Source organism: Poecilia formosa, unplaced genomic scaffold (assembly GCF_000485575.1).
Source record: "Poecilia formosa unplaced genomic scaffold, Poecilia_formosa-5.1.2 Scaffold98, whole genome shotgun sequence".
In the NCBI taxonomy this organism is placed as follows: domain Eukaryota; kingdom Metazoa; phylum Chordata; class Actinopteri; order Cyprinodontiformes; family Poeciliidae; genus Poecilia; species Poecilia formosa.
This window is the reverse complement of record NW_006800037.1, coordinates 1986639-2000398: the sequence shown is the minus strand read 5'-3', so window position 1 is coordinate 2000398 and position 13760 is coordinate 1986639. Positions and strand designations below refer to the sequence as shown.

The window sequence follows — 13760 nt, the reverse complement described above, 5'->3', positions numbered from 1 at the left end:
AGCCCTCTTGAGTAAACATTTTTGTAGTTTCATTCTGCTGCAGGCACAGCTGCAAGTCTTGGAGTCTGTCTCAGCAGCTTTGCACATCTAGAGAGACATTTTGCACATTCTTCTGTGCAAAATAGTGGCAGCTCCATCAGATTGAATGAAGAAACGGTTTTTAAGTCACATTCCCTTTGGATTTACGGCTTGGTTTTGACGGGGTCATTCTAATATATTATATATAGCATTTTATTGTAGCTCCGACTGCACATTCAGGGTCCTTGTCCTGCTGGGGTTTGAATGTTTTCCCCAAGTCTTGGATCTTTTTACAGCCTCAACCAGGACTCGTCCATCTTCCTATCAACTCTTCTAAGCTTCCTTGTTCCAGCAACTTTTAGATGTGTCTCTGCTTCAACACACCCGAGTCAAATGATTAGGTAATTGTCAGGACTCTGGGTAACGTGACTGCATATTGAGGAAATAATTCAGTCATTTGATTCAGCTGAGAAGCTCTGGGACGCATTGAAAAGCAGCAGGACTTCGGCCTTTGACGACTGGAGTTGAATACTCCTGTTGCAAGGTTTCAAATGTTCACCTACAGCTGATCTCTGAAGGCAACTGACTGCTTTATTTTTTTGTGGTATCGGAGCAAAGGGGTTCAAATATGAAAGATGTCTGTTCTTCAGTGTTTATCACACAAAATGCATTGGATTTTGTTACTGCAATATGATGGCAAGGCATATGAAGACTCAAATGCGTGTTGGAGCTAAATTTTAGACACCATATATACACAAAAATTTTTTATTTCCCCCCACAGAGTTATAGTTGCGTGGTGTAGTGATGGAGTGGGCGCCCAATATACAGAGGCTGTGGTCCTCAACGCAGCCATCCGGGATTCAATTCCCTCTTTCCCATTTTGCGTTCCTGTCTGGTAGCTGTCAATAAAGGCCATTCAAGGGCAAAAAAGGCATTTAAAAAAAAGGACTGAATGAAAATGTAAAAGGGAAAGTAATTAAAAGGTTTTAAAAATACATCAGTAAACTGACGATTTAAAATGTGAAGAAAAATGTTGACTTAAATTAATAATGGAGCAATTCTATTGCTTCTGATTGTTCTATTTCTGTCATTTATTTAGTGACATTGTACATTTCCTGCCATTTCACTCCTGACGGCGCCTGTGTTCCGTCATTCCCTGTCTTGTCCACTAGGGGCGCTGCTTGCTCATACATAGGGCCGACCATGAGGCGGATAGATCCCCGCTGTGTAGATCTGCTCGGCGCTCATCTAGCGGCTCTTATTTCTGTGCGGGGCTGTTCTGTTCTCAGCAGCGTTTTCTGGTCTGTCTACATATCCAGCTGCGCCAGGAACCGGACTCACTATTTTTTTGGCTTCACCTCCGCTGGCCAAATCCACTCCGATTAATATCGAGCGCTGCTCGGTTCAAGGGGGATAAAGACTGAGTTTCAACTCCAGCCCGTGAACGTCACTGTTCTGAGTGGATACGCCGCTTCAGCGAAATAAGAGATTTGTTTGTTTCTTTAACGGACAGCTTTTTTTTTCCCTTTGGCTGCGTCGGTGCTTAACTTAAACTGTGGCATTTTATTTTTATTTTTTTTAATAAATCACCTATTTATCAACATTGGTCGAGTCGAGCTTTGAGGGGGCAACACAAGGCGAGAGAGGAGATTTATCCAGACGCCTCCCTCTCTTTCTGTGCATATAACGTTATTAATTTACAGACGCTGAATTGACGCTGCCGCCGCCGAAAGCTCGCAGCAGCGATGAATCATTTTAACTGACAGCTTTTGAAGAATTAGCCAGCTTAGCCAGAGACACGAACTGGAAACCGATGGTGGTTTTCTGCTCACATACGCAGTAAAATACCAGGTTTGGGGAGCAGGCACAGCTACAGCTGATAACACTACCGACTCATCTGTTTTTTCTCCTCCCTAAAGGCTGCAAAGTGCAACACTTGCCGTCTGGCTTGAAGCTTGTTTTGGTTAAAAGGGGGACCGCTAGCTGCCGTTAGCTAGTCGTTCTGCTAACCCTGGACAGCTCCCGAGAAAGGCTGAGCTAGCTTTGGACAAAGGAGCAACGCAGCGGGGAAATTTATAAACACCGGGCACACAAGTCGTGTTTTGGAGCGACAAACAAGGACCTGACATGATGTTTCCACAATCAAGACACTCAGTAAGTTGTTCATATTTTAAGACCTGCTCAGCAGTTCTCTGGTTAAGGCAAATGACGCGTGAAACTTCCTGTAATTAATTAATTGTTATAGATTTGTTAGCTAGCAAGTTATTTTAAGTTCTACAGATCATTTTCGGAGGTTTGACGTAATAGTGAATGTGTCAAACGCTGCACTGTTAGATTTTACAATTATGTTTTTCCCACTCCCCAATTTTGTCGGTGACATTTGTTATAATTTCAGTATGAAATATAAACCCGTTAAAACATTTTGTAAGTGTTAAAAATGGCAAACAAGTACCAAACACAAATGATAGACTGTCATATATCGGTTCGTCTGTGGATGAGTGGAAAAAAGCTCACGTTTCTGTTCCCCTAAATCTCAGGTTTCCTTGGTAACAGTAATTCAGTTTAGGTCTGGCATTCATCAGTGGTGTGGGCTATCAGCCCAATGGTCAAACACTTATGTTTGGAGCCTGGCAGAGCTGTGTCATTGTCAAATGTCAAGATATTGGTGGAAAAAGAAAGCAAGTCCACGTTGGGCTTGTAATGGTAACCAGTATTGACATACAACAAGGTTTTAAAGAGTTACAGTTACAGCAAATCACTAAAGCAGTGCTGCCCTTTCCCCACTCTTTGCTGATGGTCAGCTGGCTGAAAGACAGCTCAGACGCATCACCTAAAACGAAGAGAAATTTGCTATTCCCACTCATGAAGAATGGATTCCAAAAACAGATTTTTATTTTTTTAAAGTCACTATTGATTTAAAACTGCAGTTTTCAAGCTACATGGACATGCCTGTTTTAATGCAGTTGCAGGCTCCCCAACCAAATAACTCAAATAGGTAGCTAATATTTAGTTATGTTATTCTGAGAAGAGTAGAATGATAAAAGGAACATTCTGTGGAATAATTCCTTGACATCATACAATAATCCTTTCAAATTTGTATCTTTTTGCTTCAATCTGTGAATCAAAACGAAAAGACTAATAAAGGTAGTCTCCCTCGTACTATTTGATTTAGAGAAGAATAATATAGCATTGGAAAAGCATCTCTGCCCTTACAAAAAAGTAACATCATAATTTGGCCTCATATCAAGAAAATAATACAATTGTTATGGTATTGCTGGTTATTGCAACTACATTATTGATTATTGCATTTGAAAGTCGTCATCACAGTTATCCCATCATATTCTGAGTGCTTTTGCATCTTAGCCACTAAAATAATATATAGTGTCCATCAAGGCTAGTTACAGACCGTCGAGGTATTTCATTGGCAAGCAGTGAATTCAATGAAATGATGTATGAAACCAAACAGTCGGTTGTGTTAAAACAAACGGCGTGATGATGATTGAGGCTCAACACATCATCATTCAACCCCAACTGTACTTACTTCACATGTTGTGATTTTAGCAGCATTAGAAATGGTTTTAGTTTTGATAGTTATCCATGTCATTCAGGTCATCTTTTTGTGACAGGTTTTCCTTTTTCTGGTACAAACGCAACAGAGAACTGTTCTAGCTTTTTGCTTTCGTTCATTAGTCTTTACAACTGATGAGGTAAATGTTGTTTAAGACATTCAAACCTAAAAGTCTTGTGGCATGAATAATTATTCACTGCACGGTGGGGATGGTCTACCTGGGATATGTCAGAGTTGGCAGCAGGATTTTAGGGTTGTAGATCTGTTCATCAGATTTAATTAAATACTTGTACAGCTGTGGCCAGAAAGTAAGTGCACCCTCTTTCATGTGAAGACAATGCGCATCAAGGAACAATAAGGAAAACACAACATGGATGAACAAACTAGAAAACCACACTGCCAATGTTGACATGGAGCTTATTCAAGATGCAGGGATTGTCTCTTCCTTTTGCATTGCAATAGCTCAAGCCTTTTTACATTGTCTCTTTTTCGCTCTGTTTCTTTTTACCTTCGGAGCGGTTTCTTTGCAATCTGAAAATGTTGTAGAAATTGCCTGAGGGGGACAACATGCACCGAAGCAAATGTCCACAGCATTTGTTCCAGACTTCTTGCAGACCTTTCCATCTGCCCCACAGGCAAACTACCCCACAAATCAGTGAGTGAGAAAATTTGCAAGCACAATTCTTGTGGCCTTTGCCACAGTTATGCATGCATACTCAGAGGAATTTGTGCTGTAGTGTTTTCTGCTGACCCACATGTTGTTTTACACTCCCTGCAATTTTGTGTTAATAAAGACACACTGTCAATATTAAAACAAAAGGAGGAAACCTCACAGACTGATCTCAAAGTATAGTAGAGAAAATACAGCTATCTTTTATGTTGTACTCTGTGCATGATGAACTGCCTCCTGTGAACTCCAGTCAGCTACTCACTCACACCCCCACTCTCCCCTATCCTTCGGATTTCCAGCTGCGAAAGCTCATCGTCGACTGACGAATACCCTGCTGTGTGGTACATTGTGAAGAGCAAGTGTAGACTTAGTCTGGAGCAATCTCTCAACCCATGAAAACCTGAAAACCACTTTGTGCCACAGCATTTCAGTCGGATTGATACCGCGACTTTTCCTTTCGCCATTACAGTACTTTGTTTTCTCTCTTTCTGTCATTCTGTTGTGGATTTGCTACTGTTGTTCTGTTAGCAAAATCCATAGCATTTTACTCCAGAATACTCTTTTTAGACGATTTATAGCTGACTCGGTGACTTCATAGTGTCGAGGCCTGCTGCAAACTGACAAACCTAAAAGCTGACTCCTTGTATTTTTCAATGACGAGAGGCTTTTTGCTGTCAAGTTTCAAAACGATTGATGGGGACTGTCATTACTTGATGCACACACTTGATTCAGCGTTTAGCAACTGAGATGCGGAAGGCCACAGAGAGTAATAAGGACATCCTGATGGGTTTAAAGGAAGTGAGGAAAATTAGGATTAATCACAACTGAAATCAATGTTGCAGTTGACAGGAATAATGTTACAGTTATCAGTTTTCCATCCTGTTGGAAAGGCTTTTAATTTCAGCTTTTGGTTGGAAGTAGTGTGATGGTGTGAGGCCATCATGTGCCTCTCTGGAATCGGGTTTGGTCATAATTGGAGGCAATCTCAATGTAGAGAGTGATCAAGATGGATTTCTGTAACCAGTAGCAATTACATTTGGTCTGCAGTCTGGAACTAAACTCTGTCCTCCATGATGACGTGGAGGATAGAGTTTGCAAAGGAAGAAATTGCCTTCAGTCTTGACCTAAACACCAGTGAATGCTAATAGGATCAATATGGGCATGTTTGTTTTGTGTCATGGTCACAAACACAACCTTTCCACTAGTGCAAACTGTGTTGTTGCAGGAATCTATTAGTCTGTTGATTTGTAAGAGTAAAGTCATTACGATTTCAACTCTGACTGTAAAGACCTTTTTAATTTACAAAAGTTACTGCTCTGACTTAAGTTTAAGTGTCATGTTGCAGTCAGTTAAAGTTGAACATGTAACATGTCAATGTCTGACTCAGGTGTTCAGTATTTTTTTTACATTGACATTTCTCTATTGTCAACATCAAATTGTGGTCATGCTGTGGTCAGTTGGTTGTCATTCAAGTGAATTCTGTCCACTTTCATGACAGTTTGAATTGTGTAAAAAATATAATATAATAATAACTGAATAGCAGGAATAAGAGTATGACCAGCAATGTATAAGATATTTTTACTTTAGTATATTTTCTGCTCTGTTTTCCAACCATTCCAACTTTTTATAGCTTTTTTTTTTTTGGTTGAAACTGGTTGAGGCTAAAACCTGATAAACCCTGATTGGGCTAAAACCTCAGCCAACTTTTCTGAGGTGAAACAGCTGGCTTACTGCACTCCTGCTTGAATTTCATTTTTATAATCCAATTGAGTGCTGTTGTGCTGCTTGATTTGAGCATTAGGACCCCAGGACTCAGGATTAAATGTGAGATTTGGGAATTCAGCGGGCCTTTTCTCCAGAGTTACAGCTGCCTCAGTTTTACTCAGAAATATGGAGTGTCAACTTCCGCTGTGGCTTCACTCTTAAAAATGCAGTACACACGGTACTCATGTCTTTTGTCATTACATAGTGCCTTTACCCAACTGCTGTGGTCTAAAGATGGGGGGGGAAAATGATGACGCATATGGAGATATGTGTGTAAAAAAACCCGAAAAGCCAGAGAAAGAAATGATGATAGACGGTGGACGAATCTGAATCCTCATTCTTCATCAGATCTGCTCTATATTATAATCTTTAGGTTGCAGTACTTTTAAACCATAGACATTAGTCGTGTCCAGCGCCAGGTACTTGTAAAAGCAACCCGGTACTACAAACTAAACCACGTCTGTGCTCGACTTCCCTCCTGTGCCGCTACATTCTCTCATGTGTGATGAGGTGGAACCACTTGGAAATTTTCCACAAAAAATAGTTTTACTTAACAAACCCCACAGCCATGTATCCTGTGCACGTGCGTTTTCACACCTGCAAACTACTTCACACCTCCATGGGGTTTGCTTCGGAAAAGTTTCACTTCGACACAAACACTTTTTGAAACTAGGTCTCGGAGACTTCGATCACTGGAGACGTGGAAAGGCACGCCTGGATTTAAACAAAAATGGTACTGTTTCACTAAAATACGGCTCTACGTATACATGACTTGAGTATATAACTCACCTTGGTTTATATGCCTTGTTGGTAGGGATGCTGACCTGTTGTTTGTGAAATATTGATTAGTCGATGCATGAAGAAAAGACAATAAAGCAGAAACATATTGACTTAATGCATTCTGGAGTTTTCAAACACATTATCACACACTTCATTCTACTCACTTTTTTATACTTGGGAGCTAGTTGGATATAGGTTAAAGATTTACCAGCATTTATTTTCTTATGCAAAATCTAAAAAAAAAATAAAATATATATATATATATATATATATATATATATATACAGGTGAATTCAGAAAGAGAAAGCATACTTGCTTTTCAGGGACTCAGGTTTCCATTCTCCCTTTATGTGCACATTTTAATCCCTCGCCTTGGCCACAGTTCATTGGTTTAAGAGGTGGGGGGAAAAAAACCCCAAAAAAAAAACACTTGATTATGGCACATTGCCTGACCCAGTTGACAATGTTTGGCATATTGTTTTGGTGTTGATTAATCCTAATGCAGCTTCAACAAAGCTGGGCTGTGGTGTGAAAGTGGAACAACATAAAAGCTCCGTGCCAGAATGGGAGAGCAGCACAAGTAATACGGAGGGGAAATCTCTCAGGTCCCCTGAGCTCATGCTCAACTGCAGAGGTGGCCACAGGTTGTACGCACACACACAGACCACCCCCTCCTCTTCCTCCTCCTCCTCCTTGTCTCCTTTATCACCCGTTTCCTCCCAGATCTTCTGTAGTGGTGGGAGGGACAGGGGCAGAGGGTGCACAGGCATTATTAAGCCCACTTGAATTAACAGAACAGCCCCCAGCCTTTCCTCTAAAGCCTCCAGCTGGGGGGAGCTTAATCTCCATGGTCCCCTGTCTCGTCCATTAAACAAACTCCCCCGCCCCTTTCCCATCATTCTGCAGCACGCACACACACACACACACACACACATTCACACACACTTTTGTGTGTTTCTGCATGAATAATAAGCCATGCTGTGTGTGTCTGGTTTATTAGGAGAGCTGGACATTTGCGTGCACACCCATACACGGAATAATGAGAGAACGCAAGAGCGCCCAAATATTAACTGTAGCTCTCCTTTCTGCATGTAATTATTGCTCTCATACATGCTTAGAAATAAAAGGTTTTTTTTTTTTTTGGTTTTTTTTGCAGCATACACATTCTCACCAGCCTCAAGGGTCTTATCTGCTTTTTGTATCTGGGGGAACAAATTGAATGTGGGTCTTGACACACGCGGGCCAGCAGATGTCTGGGTTGTTGAGGTTAGGCCAGCTGATTAGCATGACAAACGCAGCCTTGCAGGCCCCCCCTCCGACACTCAACCCCACTACACAACCAACCTGCGGGGGGCCATGCTTCAAGAGTGGCCCAGTCGAGGCCACAGGTCACAGGTGATGTTGATTTTTGTGAAGGGCCACAGCACGTGATTGTCAGAAGACTTTAGGTTGGGTTGAGTTTAGCGAAGGGTGGAGGCTGGAGCAGTCCTTCTCTTGTCAAGCACATGGTGATTTGGACTCAGGTATTCACAAAAATACCCGAGTCCAGGTATTTTCTGCTTTCAGAATCACCTTCAACAATTGCTTTCAAGTTGACCGTACATATTGTGTCATAAAGTAAAATAACTAGTATTTGTACCATTTCATTTAGCTCTCTTTTCAGGTTGTTTCTGTTCCTATGTATATGATGTGTACATATTCAACATAACATGCTTATAACTGGGAAAAACTGGGGTCATGGTATGATCCATTTAATAAAAAAATGTGAATTGTTCTAATAGTTCTATTTAATGTGCAAAAAGAACAGCAAGTCCTGAGTTCCCTGGTTTAAAATGAGAATTTGATGCTTGCTAGCACATGAAACGGCTAGCAGAGCTGAAATGAATTCATTTGGTGGCTGAAGATGTGCAATTTCTCAGGTCTATTTAACTATTTTTATGTTCTGTTGTGAATAAAAAAAGGTCTCATTTGATTTGGAAGTGATCTTTTTTTTTGACGTTTAAAGAACATCCCAATTTTCTGGAATTTGGTTGTACTATAATCGCCTTACATCAGTAGTTGTGAGGCACAGCTGCAAGTCGTGCATTTACGGCTGCACACACGGGTCCATAAAACGATTTCCCATCACTACTTAGCAGCATCTATCTTCAATGCCCTACGGGGCGCAAACAACAAAGATTTTAAGCTGTAGCAGAATAGGTCTGGTCTGTACATGCTGTGCTACATCACAGTTCTTGATAAACACATTTTTCTCAGCTAATTGGAGGACAGTTTATATCAGACATTTAACTTCATTAGCAACTTCACAAACACTAAATATATTAAATTTNTGGACAGACTAGACCAGTTTGTTGCAAACACACCTATTTATAATCAGAGTTTGATGTCTTTTATACATTTCAAACAAAGGACTTGTCAATGAGTTGTATTTTAAGTACCTATTAAATGGGTGGAGTGAGGCCTGTCGCGATAAACGATAAATCAATTAATCGGATGATAATTAAACCTTTCAACCTCATTTTAATTATCGGCTTTATCGTCTCTTCCGGCCTTTTTTCTTTCTGTTGATGACACTGAATGAAAAAAGGCTCAGCTCCAGTGCTCTCTACTGACCCTCCCTTCCTCATTTCCTTAGTCTAATGTCCAGTGCACATTACACAAGTTGTCGACCCATTTTCAAACCCTGAGCGACCACACATTAGCCGACAGAAATCTACGGTATAACAGTTCGATCGGGTTTGTCGTGCCGTGTGGTGTCCAGCCACATGGGCACAAAATAATGGCTACAAGTCCAGTTAATTAATTTTAAAATCAGGCATTAATCGGTGCTTTACTAGAATCTACCTGTCACATGCATCACAGTTCTGACTGAATGAAACTAATTATAACCTATTTATGTTACGTTAACGAAGAACAGCTGAAAACCTATAGGGTTTATCAACTGCGGTAGCCATTTGGCTCCAACTCCTCCCCTTGTCATTTCTTTGCACATAATGTTGAATAAATATTAATGTTTCCACATATCGCTGTTTCAGCTGTTTGGGATTCCCCTCCGTAATTTCCCCTCAGAAAGCAGGAGGAGAATCCGTGCTTTCTGATTGGCTACCTGTCACATTCAGCATTGACGCTTCCAATCGGGGAAAACCCCTGATTTAGATCAGAGCGGCCACCACGATCTACCGTAACCCACCACACACTGTAGGATGATCGGTCAGATCAGCCAACGATCTAAGATTGTCATAAGGGGAACATAGGGGCAAAAAAATGGTGTAGTGTGAACTACTGCATTAGGAGTCGGATGTGCCTTTTTTTCTCTGTTTAAATCTAGAGATTACTGAAGGGCAATACAGACTTCATAATCTGCACTCTTTCGGTTGAATGCAGTATTTATTTCCACTTTGGCTTTATGTTGTTTAGTTTTTATTCAAGTATGTTTTTTGTTAATGGAGACTGAGAATCTGTTTTATTTTTATTTTTGGTTGTTTTGTTTATTTAGTTTCAGTTCCAGTGTTGCGTGTTATTTTGAAAATAAATATCAGGAAATCGCATGTATTAGTCATTTCCATTAAATCAGTGTCAAAAGGTCTTGAAACAATATTATCGTTTATCGCAATAATTTCTTTAGACAATTAATCATCCAGCAAAATTTGTTATCGTGACAGGCCTAGGTGGAGTAATTATAAATGCTGTTTTTAATTTGCATCTTTTAATGGATTTCACTCTACGCACCAATTCCTCCGTCTCACGTTTGCAGAAGAACTAGAACCACATTCTTTTTAATCATTCCCAGTCGTAGCCCGGCACTTTTAGCCGCTATTACCTTATTTTAGTTCATGGTCACCAAAAATATGTGAAGTCAAATTTGTGGTGTTTTCCACTAGTTGATTGGTGATTTTGTGTATCGTCTTGTCTTTTAGGGACAGGTGAAAGTGGGAAGAGCACTTTCATCAAACAGATGAGGATAATCCACGGGACAGGCTACTCAGATGAAGACAAAAAGAGCTATACCAAACTGGTCTATCAGAACATCTTCACCTCCATGCAGGCCATGATCCGTGCCACCGAAACCCTCAAGATCCCCTTGGAGAATGAAGAGAACAAGGTCAGCTGTACAAATGGGATGCGTGTCAAAATTTTTTTTTTTTTTGGAACCACAATCAGTAGATTTGTGCAAAACTGCACAGATGTGACTTGTGATCCCTGGTTGACTATCATAATTAGACTTTTTGTGTAAATCTGCTTCATTCAGTTTTCCAAATTAATTCCCTTTCAAGACAGTTTCATAGAGCTATAAGGAATATATCGTTTTTATAAATCAATCTGCACCGTCAGATCATGTGATAGTTTCCCAATCTCTTACAAACAGCGAAATAGCCTTTTAGCTTTAAATCTGCTGCTCCACATTTAATGTTAGTGTTTGGCAATATTTTCCTACAGTTGCTTACAAATTATTTACAAAACATCTGCCACGTTGTTTGTAATTTTAATTTTTTTTTTTTGTCCTGAAATGGTCCCACACAGATCAAGCAGTTTGCACAACTGATTCTTGCCTCAACAAACAATGTTTTCAGATTTTAACACGATGAAATTGGCTGCAAAGTAATCAATTTGCGTTGCACCCAAATTGATTTAACTTAAAAAATCTACCTTATTCTATTTCAAAATGTTACGATAGCTACAACGTAAAATTCTTGGCATCTATGAATCTAGAAGATTGTTATGAAGACAGCAAAATGCAAAATCCTATATACCATGATTAGTTGTTGATTTCATTTATTGATGTATTTTTAGAATAACGCCCTTCTGGTGCGGGAAGTGGACGTGGAAAAGGTGTCGACGTTTGAAGAGCCGTACATCAGTGCGATAACGATGCTTTGGAAGGATCCCGGGATCAAGGAGGCTTACGATCGTAGGAGAGAGTACCAGCTCTCCGATTCAACCAAATAGTATGTCTGTCTGCTATGTGCTGTAATTAATTTGACTTTTTCGGACACTTCTGGAAGGAGGGAAAACATTTATGGCAGATGAGAGAACCTAAGAATGGGATTTATTTGAATCAAATGTTAATTAGCCTCATTTTGCTCTGTTAGAAAGATCTGAGTTTGGAAAGAAGACTCGTTTAATTCATAGTCGGACAGCAATATTTATACAAATGAAGTAATCATCTAAGTGATTCTTATGTGTCCGTTCTGAATGACAGCAGTTCTTGTTGCAGTCGGCTGGAATCGGCCTGTAATGTTGACACGGATTAGTTTGTCTCTGTGCGCCTCTGTCATATGTTCCCTGCATTCTCGCAGTTACCTTGACGAATTAGGACGAATAGCGGCACCAGAGTATGTGCCCAACCAACAGGATGTGCTGCGGGTTCGAGTGCCCACCACTGGTATCCATGAATACCCATTTGACCTGCAGAATATTTTTTTCAGGTACTGGTTCCGAGTGCTTCCAGTAAAGGCTGACGGACTATAACACGGCTGGTCAGCCAGTGGGGAAACTTTACCACCTCCTCCATTTACCCTCCGCTGCAGGGACATGCTCGGCACTAACACGTTCCCAATGGTGGCTCCGAAAGACTGTCTGTAAAAAAAAAAATTAGCAGGCAAGATCAATTAATTGGTTGGTCTTTGGGAGCTGCCATCAAAGATAAAGATATATTTCTAAGGAAGTGGAGCTCTAACCCCTTATCCTCTTGAAAATGGTCCTATGTCGGTATATCTGAACTCACTTTTGAAGGTGTTTAATCTGCTGTGATGCTTTACTCTCTTTTTTTTTTTTTTCCTTTCTCTCTCTTGTTTTTATTTCCACTTTTTTCTTCCTTTAGCTACCTAAGTGATCTGGGTCGTATCTCCGACGCGTCCTATCTACCAACCCAACAGGACGTACTTAGGGTTCGAGTCCCAACCACTGGGATTATAGAATACCCTTTCGACTTGCAAAGCATCATTTTCAGGTAGAAGACAACATTCACTGCTTTAACCAGCCCTGCATCTGTACCTTATTTCTGCTTCAATCTTTATTAAGCCGCTCTGAGAAACATTTTTAAATTTTAAAAATGTTTTAGAGCATTTAAATGAATATTGGGATTTATTTGTATTCAATCCCAAAGTCTAATTAAACATCTCATCCAGTTGGTAATTACCTTTGCAGTTAGTGCATAGCAGTTGAAAATTAATTATCTACTATTGACTTCATTATTGATTTATAATTGATTTCAGATTGTGTGAAATGGGGTTCTGTTATTAGCAGGCTCTACTTACAGTAGATATGTTGTAGATAGAAATCACAGCTAACTTTGATAGTCATGTTTGAAGAAGGCTTATGGTTAGTTAGACTAAATAGAAACAATATTTTACACTGAAGATCCAACTTAAAAAAACGAACAGAATAACTAAACAAATCTACAATGATCTAAAAATAAAATCTAACGTTAAAATTACATCACATTTAATAATGGAAAACCACAGTGTCTCCACAGCTATGAATGACATTGTGTGGACTAGACAGTGAAGATTTAATAAGAATTTTTAACCAATATAAGTCTTGGTAAAATTGGTGTAACATTTCTAAGTTTTTTAAGGCACAATGATACATTTCTTCTAAACCAATAAACTTTTAACTATTGTAGATAAGATACCTATGACTAATAACTACCTCACTTTGAAAGAAAGATCTGATTTAAAAAAAAAATAAAATCAATTAAATAAGGTAGTTACAGATGCAGCATTTCTACTGACTGGGTTGCCATGTTGCCGGGCTTTTTCAGAGCCGCTGCAATACTGACTGCTACAGGAGATCCTTCCTGCCCACTGCCACCAGGGTCTACATCAACTTTCTGAAGAACCTTGAATTAATGAGTTACAGCAGAATTTATTCTCCCTTTGAGATTAATAAAAAATGTTTTAATTGAATTTACAGTTTGGTTCATCTTATCAAACACTTATTTTTTGGATGTTGTCAGAG

The 13760-nt window shown here is 39.8% G+C and overlaps 1 protein-coding gene across 1 annotated transcript in view; it reads left to right on the top strand.

The window, feature by feature from the left end:
* Positions 1 to 13760, top strand: part of LOC103142608 (guanine nucleotide-binding protein G(q) subunit alpha-like) — a 56365-nt gene that overhangs the window by 34673 nt on the left and 7932 nt on the right. The window contains exons 2-4 of the mRNA XM_016674638.1: positions 10718 to 10902; positions 11592 to 11746; positions 12622 to 12750. Coding sequence (XP_016530124.1) covers positions 10718 to 10902; positions 11592 to 11746; positions 12622 to 12750 — 469 coding nt within the window. The remainder of the gene's footprint in view (positions 1 to 10717; positions 10903 to 11591; positions 11747 to 12621; positions 12751 to 13760) is intronic.